This window comes from Ictalurus furcatus, chromosome 10 (genome assembly GCF_023375685.1).
Source record: "Ictalurus furcatus strain D&B chromosome 10, Billie_1.0, whole genome shotgun sequence".
Classification (NCBI taxonomy): domain Eukaryota; kingdom Metazoa; phylum Chordata; class Actinopteri; order Siluriformes; family Ictaluridae; genus Ictalurus; species Ictalurus furcatus.
The window spans coordinates 23700280-23722860 of NC_071264.1; the positions used below are offsets into that span (position 1 = coordinate 23700280).

Sequence of the window (22581 nt, forward strand, 5' to 3'; positions counted from 1 at the left end):
CCAAATAGGTCCAGTGACGTCTTTTGTCTGTGTGTGTTAGGTTCATTAACATCAGTCAAAGCGCCAGAGGCACCTTCTTCTCTCCACGTGATAAATCACTCTATTTATAAACCTGGTAAAATAGGGAGGCACATCAGCACTAATGGCCCAGCTCTGTTCACAAGTATGCACATACAGTCTCTAATGGAAATGTCCACTCCATTCCAGATCACTTCTCATTTGGGCGAGACAGGAGTCCCTACAAAACAGTCCTTTTGACAAGTCCTACCTGGAAACCCCAAGAGCTTTGAAACAAGTTTAGAGCTTTCTGGGTGGTCTGTATTTCAGCAAGGTGAGAGGCTAATAAAAAAAAAAAAACCACACACACAATTGGAAAAACAAGCAGGAGATTTAGCTGCGGCTGAGTAGGCTGTGTTATTTTGAGAGCATAGAGACAGATTTGTCTCTGTTCTGTCTGACTCTATCTGGAAATAGCAACAAAAAATCAGGCATGAGTAAAGAGATGTAAATATATAAAACAGGGAAAGAATAGAAACATTCCAGTTGCACATTTTGTAATTCCAGTTGCACATTTTGTAAGAAGCAATGGTTCCATGGAACCGAGAGTAAGAAATAAAAAATGAAAGATGGCGAGTCTGTTTATCTCTGCCACTCATCCTCTGGGTGGTGATATGGGTACCGTGGCATTCCTTCTCGGATAAGATTCTGCTTAGTAACCCGTTGTCATGGTGGTGGTCCTGCTCTGTGATAGGACGAGAGCTGTGGCCTCAGGGGCGCCAGCATGTTTTCAGCAAGCGAAAAACAGAGCAGGGAGGACATGTTGCGTAACGGATGCTGTTTCAGAGAGAAGGAACAAAAAGAAAAAAAGGAAGTGAGCAAGAAGGAAAAGAATGAAGGGAAATGGGAGGAGGAGGGGTTGAGAACGCAGAACGCAGACGGGGGTGATTTGGGGGGGGGGGAGCTGGGTGGATCCCACAGGTGCTAACTACAGGTTTCTATGGCAGCCATTATAAAGAGCCCTGTGTGGGCAGTAGGGGTCGATCGCTCTCCAAAACCAGATGTGCCCCAGTCACGAGGCCCTAACACTGCAGAAAAGCTCTCATCAGCCCCCCCTTCCTCAAGAGCCCCCCCTTCCTCAAGAGCCCCCGACCACCACCATCTCCCTGAACCAGCATCAGCGGCGTCTCAGACTAAGTCAACACTCCTTTAACAGCCCTCATATGGACCGCACATGTGTGGATTGCGTTATATTTGACTCCTGTTTGAGCACATGCCTTGTTTCCCGGAGACATATTTTGATGGCTCGACTCTGCAATCTTCTCTCTGCATGTAAACTACATTGCCTCCCTTTGAACCCATCCATCAAGTGATCAGAGTCTAGCTGCGGGGCATGTCTCCACTCCAGAAGCAACAGCCCAGTGCTATTTATTTTTTTTTTATTTCTTTTAAAATTGTTTACACTGCGCTGAAGTTTTGAGTTGCTTTGCTATGCTCTTGCACATCAAAGGGAATATGTTTGCCACAGAGAGCAGCGTTAAATGTTGGCTCAGTTAGATGCAGCTGCAGAGCCCTGTTATTTCCTAGAGCCAACATGCTGCTGCCCAGGCCAAAAATCATTCACCAGTGATGTTTCTGCTTGGGGTTGAGATTTTGGGCTTGGCTTAAACTTTTGTAAGGCCCCCAGATCTTCATCATTCGGAACATAACAAAAAGGGACAGTTCCTGTAACCAGAGAAATGTGAGTATCCGCTCCACTCACTCAAGCTTGCAGACCAAATGAGAAACAAATGTTACTTCTCAGACGTTCTTGGCCTGGATCCCGGGCCCCTTGTCCTCCAAAGTCTGGACTTCTTCCCCCTTTCCCTTTTTCCCAGAGTGCTCTGCGTTGACACAAAGGGAGTTTGGGTCCGTCTTCCGTTCACAACATATCAGATAGCCCATTGTGTCTTATCGGTTTGGGCTCATCTCACTCCGCATGGACTCCGGCCAGGTTGCTAGAGCAGCTTGCATACAGGGAACATGTTATCTGGGAAAATTTTACATTGGCAAAACAAAAAAAAGCATGGAAGTCTGAACATAAACTACTGAAATTACAATAGTCTTTAGGACCTCTTGAGGCCTTAACACAAGTTGAACAGAGTTGTAGACAAAACATACTTTTGAAAGAATCTAGGCCACATTCAGAAAACAATGCGCCAAAAACCCTGACCCCAAAAATGCAAACCACGTGTCCCACAAATCTCTTCAAAATCAGACCTGTGGTTCGAGAGGGGGTTAACGAGTGATTGACAGAGAGATCGATTGGGCTTAAGATCAGTGGGTTTAGGCAGGTCTGAGTCTTCTGCAAGAGCTAAAGCAGATTAGCTAGGTTCCAGGTACCGCCTGCCATATCCACACCCCATCTGAAGAAGGGTTAAAGGTCACAAGGTCATGAGGTTAGCAGGAACTTAAATGACTCCTGATTGATGTGTGTTACTTTAGTTAACAAGGGTGGCTGAGGTAACAAGGTTTAAGGTTCAGGAATTTGTGCGTGTTTTTCTTTAAGAGAAATCTGAGTACTTGCAGGCATGTGTTATGAAATGGGTCTGATCTCAGAGCATTTGTGATTGGCTGGTTAGGCCACGGTTGTGTTTGTTTGTGTGGTGATGGAAACTCTGTGGCATCCTGGATGCGATCCAGAAAGCAATGACCTTGTTTCCGTGGAAACTCCACAGATGAAAGGAAGGCGGTTCTTTTTTTTTTTGCCCTGGAAGCCCTGCTGAGCTTTATTGATTCGCTAGGTTTAAGGCGTTTCCATTAGCTGAGATCACCTAAAAGAACATGACCTTCTTGAGTCTGCCATGTCATTCAATATTTAGATGATGAATTAAGTGTGCAGAGACCCTTCTACTCTTCTCACGATTGAGTGCTTCCATATCCACAGCCCTAAAATAAGATCTAAATATGACTGTTTTGTGCAAGGTATTGAAAACTGCTCTCTATTCGATCAGCTTCTCCAGAGAACGGCAGATAGGAAGTGAGAGTTTAGAGCTTGTTGATGTATATACAGACAGATGGGGAAGAATAGACCCTAGCGTGACTCTTTTATTCAGGTTTAATCCCTCTCTCTGTCTCTCTCCCCCCTCCCTATGTCTCTGAGAGCCCTGGGAGAAATCTTGCGTGCAGGAGGTAGATTATGGCCAGGTCCATGTTGTGGTCTGTTTGGCAGCCTGACCTCTAATGCACTGAGGATTAGCTCCAGTTACCATTAATGGAAAATAGAGCAGACTCCTGGCTTTCTATCTCTGTTTGTGTGTGTATGTGTGTGTGTTTGGAGAAATGGAGAGAGCAAGCGAGAGTTTTCCTTCCCAAAGCCCCCCCCCCCCACCCCCAAATTTCCAGTACCATTCCTCATCTAATTCACTCTAGGCTTGTGTGTGTGTGTCCACTAAGCATATAAAACCAAAGCTGCCGTAATCTCTGCTTTGTATGGTGATGTGAAAGCCTTTCAAAAACAACTCTACTCCTGCTCAACAACATAGAGACCTAAAATGAGAAATGCATACCAGACCCTGTGCCTGTGTGTGTCTGTATGTCTTGGCCAAGCATATTTCATAGTGAAAGCTTAGGGGATTTTGAGAGGCCGTGTCTTCAGGAAATTGTAAGCTTATGGTTCACTCTCCGTAGCTATGCCGATATTTTGGTTGGATATTGAGGCTGGGTTCATACATAATCCGACCTTAGGCCTGTTCTTGGCTTTTCCCACCTCGGATTCCACACACTCACTGTTTTCCCTTATTACTACTTTCCTCCGAATGCTGGTTCTACAAATCTCCATACAAGGGTTCAGTGGTAATATTCCATAATATTCCACTATTTGTACTGATTTTAACAGTGTAGAATAATATTAGTACGCTGAATGTGTCAACATTTATATTTCTGCACAGGCCCTTGCATATTCTCCACCTCCAGTAGCTGCCCTTTAATAATGTTCCAGTAAATATTTAGCAAGTTCTGTCTCAGAGCTCTAACTTTAACAGCAGTAATAGTGGCCGTTCACCCGACTGCAATTGGCTTAAACAATCATTAACTCGAAATAAAATCTGCCATGATTCATGCACAGCTGTCATACTGCGCCATGTGACTTCTGCATGCCTGTCTCAGCTCTCTGCCTGTTCCAAGACCTCTGAAACTCAATCTCCACAGTGTAGGAGAGGAAGTATGCAGTGTGTGTGTGTGTGTGTGTGTGTATGTGTGAGAGAGAGACAGAGAGAGGAGGGGGTTGCCATTGAGAGCTTTGGGCTGAACTGGAAGACAAGGGCAGTCTTTGTAAAGGTGAAACATGTGAAGCTAAAGACAGAGATCTAGCCAGAAGCTTCCCCCTTTTTTCTCTGAGTGAATTAGAATGAAACCCAGAACTTAACCATGGCCATTCTTAGAAAAACAGCCAAATTAGAGCAGCATGAAAGTCTAATGCCTAGCAGAATCTCAGAGGATCCACTATCCCTGCTGTTAGCAAGGCCATTACGTGCGTACAGAACAGTTCAGAGCAGACATGGCTGACATTAAGGTCAGATTTCCCTCTTTCTAAACTCGGCTTGTCCTAAAAAGCATGTCTCCCAGTGGAGCTACTGACCTGGTTTGCAACATCTCTCGATGTTTCGTGTAAGGAAAAACGCAATGTGATTGGTAAAAAGAAAAAAAAACAAAAAACAGTCATAGACGTGTTTGGACACACTATGCTAACCTCAGCAGCGAGGAGCTGATGTGCTGTTATCTTTGAGGTTACAAGGGAAATAGGATGAGGGAACAGGAAGTGCATGGGGATACATTTATGAGCCCCTCAAATGGACAAACACAACACTGTGCTAATGGAGATTTCCCTTCTTCCCTTTGAAATACTGAGTCAGTGTCTGTTTGAGCAAACTATGGTTTAAATTGCTTCATCAGATCCATGCGTGACAGTGTTTGTGTGTGCATGTGTGTTTTTGTGTGTTATATTTGTTTGTGGCTATCCACTGGTGACTGCGTTTATACTTGTATATATATGACTCATTTTCTGAGTTTGTTCATTTTGCTGTGTTTGTTTGTGGCTGTGCACATGTGCGTGTGTTTGCGTGTGTTTATCTTTGCGGCTGTGCATGCATACAGGAGTGTATGTGAGCATTATGGCAAGTTTATTCCCCTCTGTTTGTGTGGGCGGGTGAGATTTTCGTCAGCATAATCCCTTTGCATGGCCCGGGCTGAACCTGAGCTGTTGAACCCAGACTGCGGTGAAAAACTCAGTTGGCATCTGCAACACACGTCTGATTACACAGTTATAGGTTTTTTTCTTTTCTTTCTACTCTCTTGCATCATTGATGTGGCTCGGAGAGTGAAGCACCAGGACAGATTCAGTTTCTCGATGTCTCTTCCTGAACTCGGCTGATTCAATTAAAAGCTCTAAATAATTGAGCTAATGGTGAAACTGAAGCACTGCCTCGTGGGAAGTGCGTGACATCATAAGTTGGGGGGGAGGGGGGTAGGGGGGGATAGGACACGGTTGTCCCAGAGACACAGCTGCTTGTTTATATCCAGGTCAGCTCATCGTATCTGATTACCTATCAACCCTTCCTCCCTTTGCCTCCTCCCTTTCTCCACTCATCTCCTGCCCTGCTGAAACATAGTGCCACAAAAGTGGGCAAAAAAACAGCAGGTACAATGTACTCTGCTATGCTGACTACGTTAGAAGTGTTTTCTGGCACCAAGGTTATAATAAACAAGGCTGTAATCATCATGGATTAAGCCCCCAGGTGTTATTTACAACTTACATCACAACAAACAAGCAATATCCTAATGCTATGTTCAAATATGGTCATGTTCATCGGTCTTCTGTTATACACAAGTCAAAGTTCTGAGGTCTTAATGTTGACATTCATCACTAACATGGATCTGTTTGTACTCACTGATAAGACATGACAGTATACTAACAAATCTGATGTAAATGTTCCTGATTTTACCTTGTCGGTATTAAAGACTTGTACTAAAGCTACATGCTAGCTAGACAGAATTACCAGCCTCAGTCATTATTTAGCTTAGCTCACTGTGTTCTCACAACTACTTGACTGTAATCTCTGTGTAGATGTAGCCATAGGAAGTTTTATTTTAGTAATTTACCAACACATCTGAACTAAATGATAATATTCGCATCTTGTTTTATGCTTTCACTATGCTGCTACCTAGTCTGTATAAAAGAGCTACAATGCTAGCTCATAACTTGCTAAATCAGTAGCTTTAGTCATTACCTAGCTGTCCATATTTCCCAGTGTTTGTATGACAGTATATTCATGCAGTGTCTTTTCTTGGTGCTTTTACAAGGACATTTGAGGTAAATTTTTACTGTTTCTTATATTGCGTCTGTTATCACGATTACAAGGCTACATGCTAGCTAAACAAAATAGTTAGCTTCAGTCATTATTTAGCTTATGCTTGTTGTTCATAACAAATGAATTTCAGTGTAATTGTTGTCATACTTTTCTACTAATTTACGAACACGTCTGAGGTAAATGTTGATATTCCAGAAAGTTTTGTCTTGTTTTATGCATTCACCATGCTGTTAACTTGTCTGTTACTAGTTTACTAGCTAAATCAAGAGGCGCATGGTCAGCGTATGATTTCTTAACATATTTCTTAGCTCTTTCTTAGTGTGATTGTAGTCATTTCCTACAAATTTACCAACATATCTGAGGTAAATGTTGGCATTTCCTACACTTTCTGTGCTGTTGCCTTGTTTGTATAAAAGACTTAAAAGGCTAGCTACTAAATTATCAGCCTCAGACATTATTTTAATGATCCTGTGCTTAATATATTGTCCACATTTCCCAGTGTTCTCATGACTTCAGCCTCTTGGACTGCAAACATGTCTGTTCCCATATCGAAAGCATGTATTCCTGAGTTCCATTTGAAAGTCCTATACATAACAGACATCTTGAATGTCTTGGACATATGACATAATGCCTCAACATAGCACACAACTTGTTAGCCTTTAGCTTTAATGCTTGACACTTTGCTTTGTAGGCAAAGGGCAAAATTAAAGCCATCCTTGACCTCTGACCTGTGAAGAAACCCTACACTAACATAATGACCTCATTACGAATAGGGGTAGTTCTGACTCCTTGATTCCCACCTTTGAAGTCCATCCTTTTATTTATTTATTTTCCTCCTCCTTGTTTGGAACAAAAAGCAGCAATTCAGTCTTACATCCTCTCATCCTGCTGACTATTCAATCTGGTACATAAATATAGAGCATTTTTATTATCTACAAACACAGAATGTCAGGTATAGCGAGGTGTGCATGACGTTAGTGCTAATGTTAATTATAGACATGTGTTAGGACAAGAAGTGGGATACAGACCTACATTATTGTGTCACACTGTGCTCCATTCATTAGCTAACCCAGGGAATTCAATGGACACCATTAACCAGGTTTGAAGCGTTGAACAAGGTCAGGATTATGTATCTGTGTGTGTATGTGTGTTTGTGTGCAAGGCATTGACCGGTAGCTTCTAAGCCAACATGACAGACCATTTTGTTACGTAGCCAAACCATTAGTCATATTTCCCCATCTACAGTCTTCTCCTTTTCCCACGATCCAAGTAATTCAGGATAAACATGGCACCCCAGACCCATAAGCTCACCAATAAGTTGTGTATATTCGTAAAGCTCTAGCTTCAGAGTCCTTAGATGTGCACTTTTACAGGAGAGATGATATAAGTCACATCCATTAGCCACAGGTATTAGCATGTTAGGCTTGTAAGTGCCGATGGCGCCCAGCAAGACACACTGCTTTCATTTTCTCAGAGGATTTGATGACGTGGGGAGATATTTGTCACCACTGAAGCCCACATCACATGGGAAGCTTTGCATTTACTGTAGCCACTAACATGTGACCAGAACTATTGAGACAAAGGACCTCCTCTGAGGTCAGCATACGCAACATGGCAGCTTTCACATGCAATGCCTCTCGGTGAAATTTAATATCAGGGGAAAACCTAACGTTAAACCCACACACATGCACAGAGAGATAGAAAGAAAGAATGAACGTTACCCTCGTACATTTTTTTTTTTTTTTTTTGCTTGGAACAACATTGCCCCCTTGAGGTGAACGCCAAGCCAGTTTGTTTTCCTCATTCTTCCTGTTTAGCATGCTTTTGACCACAAAACATTTTTTTTTTCACTTCCTAAGGCCTATGACAAAACAGTGTGACTAAACTGTCTCTCTGTGAGTGAGTATGTGCCTGTGACACTGTGTGAGCAGATGACACATTGTTCAGCTATGGCACACACTCCAGATTATTCTCCTCTATCCTGTTTTTCCCGGCTTTTGCGGTGTCCCAATTCCAAAAGCTATAAAAGTTCAGGCAGACTTTCAGTGGCTTTCTATTCTCATTTCGAGTTTTATTGAATTTCCTTTCACACTTACTAATGCTTTAGGCATGGGCGGTTATGTTTAGACACCATCCATAATTACACGGAAACCGACTCTGCCAGGAAGGTGCAATTACCAGTGTCATCTGTGCATACAGTGATTATAGCACAAAGGTGAGTATAAATAGCACAGGGCCTTACTAGCTCACTCTGAGGGCTTAAAACCAGCAACTGATAAGACCCTCCTCCAGAGAGTGTCTCATTTAACCCCGGCACCCATTAAATAATCATGTGTTTCTTCTATAGTCCTTGAGGGATGATTATGAAATATTCATCTTGGTGCTACCGAGGTAATTTGTCAAAAAAAAAAAAAAAAACCCAAAGAGAGACAAAGGGAGCACTAATCTCAGTGTGATGTTGACTCCAGTCTGAAATAAGCAATTATTTCCCTGTGTCTATTTCTTCATCCATTTTTAATATAGTGAAAAAGGTCAAAGAGGTTGAATATGTAAAACAATGTGTGATGTGTAGAAAAATGTGTTTTGTGGTTACATCTGCTTTCTATTTGGCTGCACAGTGCTGATAAGAAGTAGGGTTGGGCAGTATAAAGATTTTAAATAGATAAATCCTCACAGGTATCGTCAGTGCTTTTATAACACCGACCGCGGTTCTTTACAGATAATATAATAAAGCCTGTTTTTTTTATCAGTTGATTGTTCATTACATTTTTTGTAGATGTTAAAGTAATTCTGCACTAAAAAATGTGGTCATTAAATTTTCTTGGAGATTGTTAGCTTACTTAGTGAATATCAGTATTTAACAAAACATTTTTTCAAATGGCTGTGATTGTTTCATGCAATTCGGGACTCAGATACTGAAAGCCCACTCATGTTGATGTTGGAATGTTTATTAGCAGTTAACTAATGGTAGATGGAAACAGCTTATGAATTACCAATACGAATGCATCGCTTTAAACAGGTTGTTTCAAGAACATAACACACAAGAGCAAGGCAATGAGAAAAATCTCAAACATTTTTCTAGTCAGTTTAATCAGCTAGGAAGCTGAAGAAATAACAAGCTCCCTATATGTGGTGTGGTGGTGGTGGTGGTGGGGTGTGTGTGTGTGTGTGTGTGTGTGTGTGTGTACAAACCAAGATCATACACAAAACAGTCTACTGTCTTGACCAGCTCAACCAGAGAATTTGGCAACTGGTCAGACCAAGGTACATTTTTCAGCAGCTATATTCTATATATATTATTGAGTCACTTAAAATTGCATGTATTTTATTTAGTTGTTCATTGTTTGTTGATTGGTTGGTTAATTGGTTGGTTGGTAGGTTGGTAGGTTGGTTGTTTGGTTCATTGAGTGGTGTGTTGTTTGGTTGGTTGATTAACTCATCAATGGATTGGTTGAGTGATTAGATGGTTGATTGGTTGATTGATTAACTGGTTGATTTATTAATTGTTTGTTTGGTTGGTTTGATGCGTTGGTTTATTGGCTGGTTGGTTGGTTGATTAATTGTTTGCTTGGTTTGTTTGATGAATTGGTTGATTGGCTAGTTGGTTGGTTGGTTGGTTGGATGGTTGGTTGGTTGGTTGATGAATTGTTTGCTTGGTTGGTTTGATGAATTGGTTGATTGGCTGGTTGGTTGGTTTGATTAATTGGTTGCTTGGTTGGTTGATTGGCTGGTTGGTTGGTGGATTGTTATTGTCTTCTCCTAAATAGGTAGTTAATTACTTTATAAAATTAGCTTTGCATCATAAAAGGACATACAAATCACTGAAAGCAAAAAGGTATCTATCCCCTAAATTATCTCATGATAATTTTATTTTACCATATTTGAAGGACCTCATGAACTTTACTTATAACTCACAAGGCCTGTTTTAACATTCCTGTGTCAGCTACCTTGGCTCAGAAGTGTGCATCACTTGCTAAGATCAGTGAAGAGCATGAACAACAATAAGAGTAATTTTATGTGTGGAGAACAAGTCAGCACAATCCTCAGTCATAACAAATGTTTATGCACAAATTATTTTGTCTTATTATTTCTTTGAAATTTGAAGTTAAAATATCAACTGGAACACAATAGGCGGTAATGTTAGTAAGTGCACTCGTGAGGCTTTGGCACACCACACTTCCTGTTCACACTGCAGGAAGCAAGGCCTGGGCATAGGTGTCAGGTCTGATGGATGGATGGAAATTGTGAATGGAGGGCAGAACCCAGAGTATATTCTAAGACAAAAATACTTAAATAATTATTACAGAGGAAGGAATTCTGCTCCCTGTGGTATTTGTACACATCCTCAGCCTCAACACGTATTCAAACAGAATTCTGCTACAATATAAAATCCAGCCTAATAGAAAAAATCAATAGTTCATAATCAGTCAATGCTTCATGGCATTCACTAAAAGAAACGGTATTATATTTAGCAGAAACAGAATCACTATACTTTGTGTCAGTGGTGTAGGTTTCATTTCTATTTTAGAAGGGACACATAGCTCATGGCAACCAAACTATAATATAATTAAGGTTTTGTAGTAAATTTTAACAATAAAGTTATTTTTATACAAATTATCCTTACTTAATACATACAAAATATTATCGTTATATTTTGGACAAATGAGTTTCACTGTCACTCCCAGTCTTACCAAGACTATTCACAATTATAGTGCTGTGGTATTTGCTGTAATCAGCTTAATTCACTTAATTAGCATTATCTTTAATATAAAACTATCCACCAACCAGCAATGGAAATTTACACATCATTGCAACCTCATCAGTGTTATAAAGCCTTGCAATCATCAATACAGTATCATTATAAAAGACTTAATATTTTATTTGTTGTTTACATTTGATAATTTCCACTAGCTAGCATGCTGGATGTTAACAGGCAAAGCTGAAGAGACTAAAGAGACAGTGTGATTGACTGACCACTCATTATTTCATTTGTAAATGAAGGATACCTAGTGTTAGCCGTCCTCCATCTCAACGCTAATGCTCCACATAAACACATTTTTACATTAAAATGTGTGTGATTGTTGATATGGTGAAGATTTCTGTGATGAAATGTTTATTTAGCATTTTTGGTAACAGTAACAGATAACAGTAAAGCTGTTCCTTCACATTTTCTGAAATGTCTTCAGGACAGAGGGTTTCCAGTTTCTAGACAACATGACAAGCTGGATTTTGTTTTTGTCTTATTAACTTTAAGAGAGAGAAAAGGGAGACTGTTTATATTTGTTATACTGTAAGAGATAACAGGTACTTGGTTTGTAGACGTTCCACAACATTCAACCTAACAAATGAATAAAAAGTATGATTTATTGCTCTTTAATTAAAAATCACATTGTACTTGGCAAAATTGCTGTGGTAAGGCAGTCCCTCCAGGATTTCGCAATTTGTGATCGCAGACATTAGCGCTAAACCAAGTGAACTTCACGATATTCGGTGGACCTTGCAATTTTTCAAAATTTCTGCAGATTTTCTACAGATTTCAGCTGACACGTCATGTGACGTCATCACAACGTGCATTCGGTCAAAGCCCTCTCCGATTCACGTGTGTCGAACATGAGTACAGCTAAAATGTCTCATTTACCAACCCATTTATCACTGCGAAAGATCATGCAAAACAATTTTGTGCAATTACAATTTTGCCAATTGAAGTAGTTTTCTGCACAAAAAACAGCAAATTCAACAATCACACAAAAAAACTCTGTACTGACTGATAAAAAATTCCTGGACATGCTGTTATGAAAATAATCACACCACCCTGTTGTTGATTGTTTTCCTATAACAGCATGCCCTGTTTTATTTTATTCTTTACTTAATATATTTGTATTTGGCTTGTTTTGTATTATATCTCAAAATAGATTTTGATACATTCTTGACTTAAATCCATTGTTAGCGTGTGGTGAGACAGATGTTTTCCTCATTCTTGAGTTGGAGAAAACCAAATATACTGCAATTCCAAAAACACACTGAGTCATTTCCAGACATCAAGGCAAAATTGTGACTAGCTATTACTGAATCACAGCATGGCCTTTGAGTCACCGACCCTCTTTTCTGTGGAAGCCCGCTGAATGGAGTGACATAGTCCCGACAGGAATGCAATTAAGCTGATGTACGGCAGGCAGCTTGATTATATTCAGGATGTGTTCTAGTGGCTTGAGAGGGCGTTTTTATGCTCCTGCCAAAGAAGGCACACCAGAAGAAAGAGCTTTAATGAGAGAGAATGTTTTTGCCAGTCCCAGCTGAAGCACAGAGGCTTAATGAATGACCGTGCACATGGCTCTGGACTGGTCTGCTGCTGCAGGTCTATAACTATAACTAAACTACACACACAAATTTCAGCTACTTATTAATTCCACCTTCAGCTCATGTTTTTCTGCAGTTCTCCTGACTGCTGAGAGCCCTGAATGAGTCATCTTGGTAATGCATATCCTGTTGGATTCTCTACAGAGTATTCTCATGAGCTTCCTGAGAATAGTCAGTTATTTTTAGCTGGACAGTTTGAGTTTGTTGTAGCGCTGCATATGAATCCATGAAATAACTGTCAGTGCACTCTGTGCCCCTGGTTTGAAGGGTTGGCATTACTGTGCTGGCAGCCTGTTAATTATGGCACCGTGTGTGCATGGCTGGCACCCGGGACAATTAAGTGTTTGTCTGCAGACTGGCACATGGAGGGCAGCAGGTTTCGCATCACCTGTCAGAATGGTATTAGCAGCCCACACACTCGCATGGCATGGATAAGCAGAGCCAGAGGACGTGGAGGGCGAATACAGCAACGCCACTGATTAGTATGACATGTTTAGAGACTATTATTAGCACTTGACATATGCCATTGGCATAATATTCAAGACTTGTGTGTAAATGTATTCTGTGTATTCATACATATTTTTGGGTCAAATAAATGTGATCTGTCATTGTTCTGGCACTGCACCGAGAGTAATGAAAGTGTTAAGGTACTTTTTCCAAGATGGCTGACACTGGCTGTGAGTTTTGAAATGTCCTTTGGGAATTTTGCAGTAAGACCTACCTATAGTCTGGATAAAAAGTAAATATACACAATTTTCCACATGTGAAAATGTAGTGGAAAAGTTTTGAGGCTAACGAGCTAAGAACTAAAGAGAGTTAATGGCTTTTTACAACAGTTTCAGTAAACTGCAGAATAAATATAGCAATTAAACAGTATTACCATCCAAATCATTTGTAATGTACAAATCTGTTTTTTTTTTTTCTCAACACCTTTGACCTGAGTTTGGTGCTTACGTGGTGTGATACTAAACCAACAGCTTTGTTTATTTATAGCATCTCTTACTTGTTGCAATAATGGTGATGGCAGGTCATGATATTAGATAGGAAGCTAAAATCTAATATCTATCAATAGCTCAACAACGAAACTGTTAGGGTTCAGCAATGTATTATATCACAAGATCTCAATAATGACTTAATAATAATCCATCCATCCATCCATCCATCCATATTCCATTTCCAATACTGATTATCCTGTACAGGGTCACGGGGAGCCTGGAGCCTATCCCAGGGGACACCCCAGACGGGGTGCCTACCCACTGTAGGGCACAATCGTACACATGCTCACACACCCATTCACACTCAATGGACAGTTTGGAAATGCCAATCAGCCTACAACGCATGCCTTTGTCATCCCAGTAAACGTATCTTTCATTCATTCAATCAAACAAACAAACCAAACAAAATCCTCCTTATGTTTCTGTTGTCTGTCCCTTTGTGTAATTTGTACATTGATTAAACAGTGTGTGATTATCCTGTCTATTTCTAGTTTCTCTGCTAAAGGCATTTTGAAACAAAGTATGACAGGTAAATAATTCATCTTCTTCACTTTCATTACACCTTCTCAATTACTGCTGTTGACTTATTGACGTGTCACTAAAGCAGACTAAGAAATATCAGTCCAAATGGAGATTAAATCTGTTTCACTCTGTGGAATCACCTGACATGTCTGTTACCAACTGGCTGTAAGAATCTACAGTCTGGGTTAGAAAGAAATCAGCCCTTGCCTCGCTTCTTCATATTGTTCTTACTACCAGTAGTGATTCATTTGCTTGTGGTTCTACAAAAGTACAAAATTATCTGCCTTTTGTTATAGTATATAAATTGATGATGATACATGAATCCCAAACATTAAACTTAATACTGAGGTCTTTTAATCTTTGAAAGACAGGAGGGCTTAGCTCTGCAAGCCTTTTTTTATGCCAGCTGCCTCTGGATCTAGTGCAAAGCTAAAGAAGCAAACTTCAGACATCAAACCGGTCTTGGCTCCACTACATTTGGACTAAGTGGAAAATTGTGTTCAATTTATTTTTCAGCTGATCTGTCACTTTAAATCTTGTCTGTTGTTGCAGTTTGCAGCAGTGCATTAAACTGTGATCTCCTCAGCATTACACAAACAGACCTATGCATCTCACTATTCAATCGCTGGGACTTTCCACTCCCCCATGGCACCAGTCTAAGCACAGTCACTGGAAGACCAGGCTCATTTTGGCTGAGGATGGTGCTGACATGGCCTTGAATATGTTGCTGTTTCAGCAGGAGTGCTGTTGTAATACTGTGGATAACAGGAAATAAGCGCAAGGCAACAGAGAAGGCCATGTCAGTCTGGCTGTTAGCTTAATCTGGACACAACAAAATGGCATCAAAGGGGGAGATTTTAATAAGTGATTTTATTTTAATATGTACACAACAACACAAACCTGTTATTTATGCTTGCAGTTACAAATACGACTGGAGAATGTCCCTGCGGATACATTACAGTTGCGTGTATACAACATAAATGCCTTTGACTAGTATTGAAGCCAAATCATCATCGCCATAAGAACTGGGAATTCAATTCTGACTGTGTTTCTCTTCACAGGGTGTTTTGCAGCTCAACAGCTCCATCTGCAGGATGTTGTATTCACTCACAAGGCTAGTTCATCCATTTTGTCATGAATAAATTACATTGTAAATGTGCAAATAGCACTTTAAAGCTGCAGTTAAGAAGTGAAACTGTTTGCCTCACATTTGCAGCTCCATTTCTTTGCTTACTGCGGCTTTAAATAGACCACCTTCATTTTTCCAATACAAATACTGCACACAACTCAAATAACATTAAATATAGATCAATATAAAGCTAAACATTTTGCTGCCACCCCTTAGTGCTTTATTACAAAATTTAATACTAGACATGTGAAAAAATAAGTACACCCCATGGAAATTGTTGGCTTTTTTTTGACATATTTAGACAAACATTTAATCATCTTTGAAACAGTGACTATTAATAAAGTTAACAATAACAAACCCACAAGGAAAATTAGCTTTTTCAATCATTTATTCAACAAAAATATCAATAGATATTCTGATACGCTTCTGTGGAAAAAGTAAGTACACCCTTGGCCTCAGAAGCTAGTATTGCCCCCTTTAGCAGAAATAACTTCTTGTAGGCCCTTGTCAGAGTCGCTCAAATCCTTACGCTTGCCCATTTTCCCTGCTTCCAACAAATCAACTTTTAGAACTGACTGTTCTCTTGCTGCCTAATATATCACACACCTTGACAGCTGCCACTGTAATGAGATAATGTTATTCCTATCACCTGTCAGTGGTTTTAATGTTATCGTAGATCGGTTTAATTCTAGATGCTGCAGCAGACAACAGTAGTAAGCACAATCTCCCCAAGGTTTCCCTGAGAGACTGGTTTCTCAAAAGAGAACCCATCATCTTCTGGGATTATAAATCATTTTGCAGTTCGGTTGTTTTTTCCTTCGCATCACTCTTGCTCTTTTGCAGGAAAATGGAGAAGAGAAAATCTTGCTGAGTGTGGTACCGGCTATGATGAAACATGGGTTGTTAAACAAGCAACCTTAGCACAGGTAATTTCAAAATTACCAAACATGCTGACGTCTACATAGATGAAGCCGAGGAAGAAAAGGAAAAAGTAATACGGCAGTGGTTTTGCCGTATTCATATTTATTTGCTTATGCACCACTTCAAGCATTCAAGCAATTTATCATTCAATAGAGAAAAGTGTATGGTCTCCAAAATAGCACACCACTGCTTATCAGACTGTATAAACTTAAGTGGTTTATTCTGATTATATCATACATTATATAAATTTTCTAACAAACTCAGCGTGTAGATAATCGGCTGTCAGAAAAAAAAAAATTACTTTTACAACCAGTATATTTAAAACTCTAAAACATGTTAGAATTTTCCATTAAAATCACCTTAAACTCACTCCAAGTTGATTTGAGGGCACAGACTGATCCAAGTGTGAATGCAGTTTTGACACGTCCTTTTAAGAAAGAAGTTTCAGGAAACGGAAATCCTTAATAGAAAATCCAAGGTTAACATAGGACATGTGACAGGCAAGTGTTATTGCATAATAAAACTTAAGAGCGTGCATTGAAATATCACTGCAGGGGCAACATTAGTTTACAAGTGAACATGTAGGGGTAGACGTATTTCCACTAACATTTATGCAGTTCTTGACGTGAGTGAAGTGTAGGCACATCTCTGCCTTTTCTGTTTTGTAATATTTTATTTCTGGAGGCACTACAATGTGCAATTTACTAATCAATTCAATAAAATGTTATCAGCCAAGAGTGAAAGAAATTAATTTTAAGATTGTTTTGCAGAAAACTCCTGTTTTAATAAGTGTCCTTGTAACTTCTTATTCCAATTGTGAAGCCACTGAACAATTTTTTTTTTCCCCCCCAAATGTAACTATGTTAAACCCCTTTTGGGCAAAGACTTATTTGTCAGTCTACATTGTTTTTCAACCTACCTGCATCTAAATTTAATTAGATAAAATTACTTTATGGAAGTTTAAATGGCCCAAATAGGGACTTTATTCAACAGCAATTATGTTTATAATGTAAACAGAGTAATAAATTTCAGTTTTTGTCTCCTTTAATACAGGATTTTAACAGTACTTAACTGCTTTGGGTTTTTATTTATTTATTTTTTTTGTTAATCAAGTACTTGTAAGGCTTGTAACTCGTGTGATTTGTAAACCCCAGGTCTGGCTGTTGCCCTGAACCTGAGTGGATATTACTTGCCTGACAGACTCAAGCTACCCATCAGAAGTAATATTATCTTATTTACTATGGTAGAAGGATATGGAGACATTTCAGATGTTCCTGTACCACAAAAAGGGAGGGGGAGGAATTTAAAATACAAGCCCAGGTTTGACACAAAGCTGCACTCTAGCAACTGACACAAGAATGAGACAATTTATTACCTTGTTCATTAAAACACAACATTCCCATGACGCGTGCATACACGCAAAACGCAGAGTTTTTAAAACTATACAATCAAGATTATGTACAAACATTTAGTGCTTCACCTACAGTTTTTAAACATCCCCATGCAACATTCCTGATTATCATCGTGAGAGCTGGTGCACACGTTCCCAGTGTCCAAACATTTCTTGAGAGGCATAGGTCATATAGAGAAAGCCATCCTCATCCTTGTGGTCCTTGTACACCTGTGCCATAGTAAGGGACATGCTGGCGATGCCTGCGTTGTTGATGAGCAGGTAGAAAGCCTGGCTTGGCATGAGAGTCATCCGGTTTCTGAAAAGGAGACAATTAAATGGCAGATCCTCAAGGTGAGATTCCTTCAATTTTTCAACACACCATTACCTCAAAGAAGCAACAAATTCAAACAGAAATTGGAGTTAAAATTTTATTTATTTAATAAATTGAGAAAATCCAAAAGTGGCTTCTTTGCTCCCATTTACACTTAAACAATATTTTGCAGCACAAGGTATAACAGGGCACAGATTGTTAAACAATGTTACATTTTTAAAATACTTATTGCTTCTTTTGCCCTCAATGTTTATTGCTTATTAGTTGAACAGTACAATTATACTGACCCGATACCACATCCCCCCCCCCCAGGGCTCTTTAGACAATTTAATTGAGTTGATAAAGTAATAGAAAGCTGCACTGAATGGAGACAGGAATTTTAATAGGACACTGCTACAGCAACTAAACGATGGGAATGCCCATTAAGAGAATTTTGCTTCTGTGTTCTCGAATAACTTATGATTCCATCAGTGTGCTTGTGCTGGTTAGTTACTTAATGATATAGGGAACCATCTTCTGAAGCTTTTATTACCTAGTAAGCACATGTAGAATCTTGTATATGCCCTTTCTATACAATTATGAACACTATTTTACATCATAACCGATAAGATTGTTCTATTGTTTATTCCCCAGTATAAAGAGGGCTATGCCTACTCTGATCACGAGTTCACTTCTGTGTTGCTGAGGTGTGCTCCCTCTGCACAACTTCTTTTGATCTAGAACATTGTCAGCTGGTTTTTAAGGGAAATGGGGGGTGAGGGGGAGAAGGAAAAAAAAAAAAAAAAAAAACCCTCCAAAACTGCCATTTAGCTGGCTCAGCAAGTTAATCTTCTCGAAGTTGTTAGATTCAGACAAACCGGATATAAAACATCAAATAAAGCTAAAATCTGTAGTGCAAGTGTCTGAGAGTTACAAGAACGATAAGCTACTTACATTGGTAGACAAATTTGGCTGAGAGTTTGTCTGCCTTCCTCCTCCTTTAACTCATTTTATTTTTATAGGGAGCAAACCTTTCCAGTGCATAGAAAGGATTTTGCAATTTTGGATTTTGAGAGCCCTTAAAATGGCCAACTCCCTGATCAGTGCCCAGACTACTGAACTAGGGAGCTGATTGAGACATCCCCTATTTTAATACTAAAACCTTTAAAAAGGTCACTGATCTTCCATCCTCATTCATATTAAATTTGTTACAGCCAAATTTTGGTACTAGTTCTCAACCTGTAATCATTTTCACTTTCTTGTTCAAGTAAGTTAGTATGAGAAAAAAAAAAAAAAAAAATATATATATATATATATATATATATATATATATATATATAAAAAATGAGAACACTTTCCATATTAGTAAAAGGGGACAGGCCTTAATTTAGCTCATTCCCACAGAAACACAAACCTACCCCGTCCGTTATACAACCCAAATTCCTCAGGTCCTTAAATCATAAGCACTGGCACGACACCAAAGCTGCTATGGGTGACTGGAGCTTTATATCTTACCAATAGATCCAAATTTACACGTATTTAAGACTCCCAAGATTGGACAAATATTATAAAGGCAGCTTACTAAAGAAATAAAAGAACACACCTGATGATGGTGACAAATTGTGTCATGGTGAGTTCTTGGGGAACAAGAAACTTGGTTTTATCCAACAGTGGAAGGTATTTCTCACGCTGATATCGTTCTATAATCACCTGCAAGAAAACAGTACTTCAACTACATGCAAAAGTACAGCACACATGCACAAAACTAACCTGTAAACATTTTCACATTAGTGGCCCACAAGCACTTCACACTGAAATCCTGAAGTGAGATCGACAGTGAAATCAGAATTTTGATTCACATGTAAAGATACAGATACCGCTAAAAGTCCAACAATAACTTGTAAATTAATTACATGTCCAACCTAGTATGCCCTGACAGAAGTATAAGGTTTGAAGTCAAGGAATAATGAAGGCAGTGGAAGAGAAGGGAGAGTTTTTATATAAAAAGTCTATAGGCCTCTAGCAGTAAACGAATGGGTAAGTGCGCTTGTAGATTATTTTCCCCTCAAACACATCATTTAATAATCACCTGCAACAAAACAGCATTTAGACCACATGCAAAAGTAGAGCACTCATGAAAGTCCATTTCAGATACAACAAAATAAAAATCACATTTACAGCAAAACAGGTGAGATACTAAACAGATCTTTAATTACAAATAATTGAGCTATAAAATAGCTTAAAGATATTAACATTAGTCCTGAACACAACATACCAATATTGCCTTTAAATAACTAAAGTTAGTGGGCAGTTTAAAAGAGAAATCAAATTAAAACATGTCACAATGCTAAAGTTTTTGTATTAGCAGCCTACAAACAATTCACACTAATAACTCCTAATATGAAATCTACAGCAAAATCTGAACTTTAACATATCTTTAAAAAAATAAATAAATAAATAAATTCAAGTCCCACATCAGTTGAATTTGATATTCCTTAAGATGACCTCAACTCTGTTCAGGATTACTTATATAAAGTCACAATATACACAACTGAGGATGTCCAGAAAAAAAAGGGTGTATGACTTCCTCCTGGAGTTACAGTGTTGTAGACCTACACTTTCAGACATAAGAAATAAATAAAGTAGCAAACTGTACTTTTCTTTGTCCAGGTATGGTACCATCAAGGGGTTCTCACCATACTTTAAAGGTGCATATGGTCTAACTGTACACCAGTGGTCCGAAAGTGGTGGAGGTGTACATGACCCCAGCAACAAACAAATATACAGTTTGTCAGCTTAATCTCAGACTATGCACTGGTACGATCATGATTTGTACAGATGATGTATTCTTTAGTATGCATGCTTATCCTGAAAGTGTGAATATAAAATGTACCATTAGATTGGACCTGAAGGATCCTTTACACTAAAAGCTCATTTAAGATACATGGCATGCAGGAAATAGCACAACACACCTTTCACTGGTTGTACCAAAACGTGCAGTTTGGTAGGAATGGTGAAGGAAGCAGGGGAAAAGCTGTAAAATAATTTAGGCCCAGATTCATGATGTACTTACCGGCACTTTGGTTGGAAATTTAGTCCTGATTCCTGCCACCTCATGCTTCCGCGTTGCTGCTTATCCACACAAAAAAATAACAAGATGCGAGTCAGAAAAATAATTCAGACCGGTGAGACTATTAAACACGTTATAAAAGCAGATTACCAAAGCTCTTCCTCTGTTTGAAAGGCTTGGGGTGCTGGGCTTTCTCAAACGGAGCCATGGTGGATGTTTTCCGACTTTCCCCCGGTCTCTGATCCGCTCCCTCTGATTGCCCATGAAGTGCACCTAACTCCAATTAAATAGCGCACATCAGGTGACGTAGCTGGGCCTGATCCTTCCCCGTTCCCCGTCTGCCTGCTGGATTATGAGCTTGGGTGATTTGCAGAAACTGAGAAAGACCGAAATAAGGGGAGAAAACTAGTTGAAGAGATGCAGTTAAGCGAGGTGAAGCTTCAGTGTAATAAATAAAGGCATTAAACTGTACTTTTCCTGATTGCTTGGGTGGTAACTTCAAGGAGGTTATGTACCCTTTATGTTAGTGTTTACGACAGTTTTTTTGTACTTTGCGTGTGTTACGACAGTGTTGTTCGGATTATGATGATTGCGATATAAAGTTCCGAGTAAAGGAATCACGTAATTCAATAATTTTACACACTGAAATTGACTCTTTCTGATTTATTTGACTGTATTTTACTTTATTTTAAATGTGTAATTAATGTAACCCCTATACTTGTGACCTACACTGGCACACCTTGCATTTTGTCCCTTTTGTTTTCTTCTATATTGATGCTTTGGCAATATTATATGTAAACAATCAATGCCAATAAAGTACTTTCAGATTGACAAAATTAAACCACTGGCCAAGCCATGCTCTTATTCTTTCTATTTTTAAGGCACATCTTTTTGTACATTTCAAAAAGTATCATCATACATTTTTAAAGTGATTTCAGGTGCATAATTGGATTTTAAGGACCACTGATCCACTTTTAATGCTTTATTCTAAAAGCTAATTAAAGCTGCACTATATGCACCTTCACAGGTCAAGTACATAGGCTACTAAAGATACAGAAGATGAACCACACCAGTGTCATGGAATAGTTCTTTTATTTTTCTTTTATTTCTGAAAGTGTTGTCTGTAAGTATGTTATTCATCCTCAAAGACTTTTCTTAAAGTAAATGTAAAAAAAAAAAAAACACACATAAAAAAAATTACTATAGCCTATTGAATTATTTATAATGTGTTTAGCGATTCTGGTGCTAATTTGTTGGTTATTGCTATAGTTTTGTTATTCCTGTGGAGAAGTTTGGCTGTGTGCCATGCTGACATCATTGCTAACACACTTACTATGGTGTTTATTACATTTACAAACACAAGTGATAACTATCAGAGCAAAAGAGCAAGAGCTTCTTTTCTTCATTTTTCACACCATTTTCCAGAAATTATTCGTTCATCTTCTGGTCAAGGTCACAGTAGATCCACAGTAGATCCACAGCCCATCCTGGGAACACTGGGAGCAAGGTGGGAATACAGCCTTAATGCACTGCCAGTCCA

The 22581-nt window shown here is 39.1% G+C and overlaps 1 protein-coding gene across 1 annotated transcript; it reads right to left on the reverse strand.

Moving 5' to 3' along the window:
• Positions 1-17121: 17121 nt before the first annotated feature.
• On the reverse strand, positions 17122-21450 carry map1lc3c (microtubule-associated protein 1 light chain 3 gamma). The gene is made up of 4 exons (XM_053635581.1): positions 21192-21450; positions 21045-21100; positions 19575-19681; positions 17122-17977 (listed from the first exon to the last, which is right to left on the reverse strand). The coding sequence occupies exons 1-4, from the start codon at positions 21247-21249 to the stop codon at positions 17788-17790; spliced, it is 411 nt and encodes a 136-aa protein (XP_053491556.1). The 5' UTR covers positions 21250-21450; the 3' UTR covers positions 17122-17787.
• Positions 21451-22581: the final 1131 nt, after the last annotated feature.

Excerpts from the sequence above, each read along its gene's own strand:
- map1lc3c (XM_053635581.1), bottom strand. The coding sequence starts at position 21,249 with ATGGCTCCGTTTGAGAAAGCCCAGCACCCCAAGCCTTTCAAACAGAGG. Across the intron at positions 21,101-21,191 it reads CAAACAGAGGAAGAGCTTTG|CAACGCGGAAGCATGAGGTG; the intron begins GTAATCTGCTTT and ends GTGGATAAGCAG. Across the intron at positions 19,682-21,044 it reads AATTTCCAACCAAAGTGCCG|GTGATTATAGAACGATATCA; the intron begins GTAAGTACATCA and ends GTTTTCTTGCAG.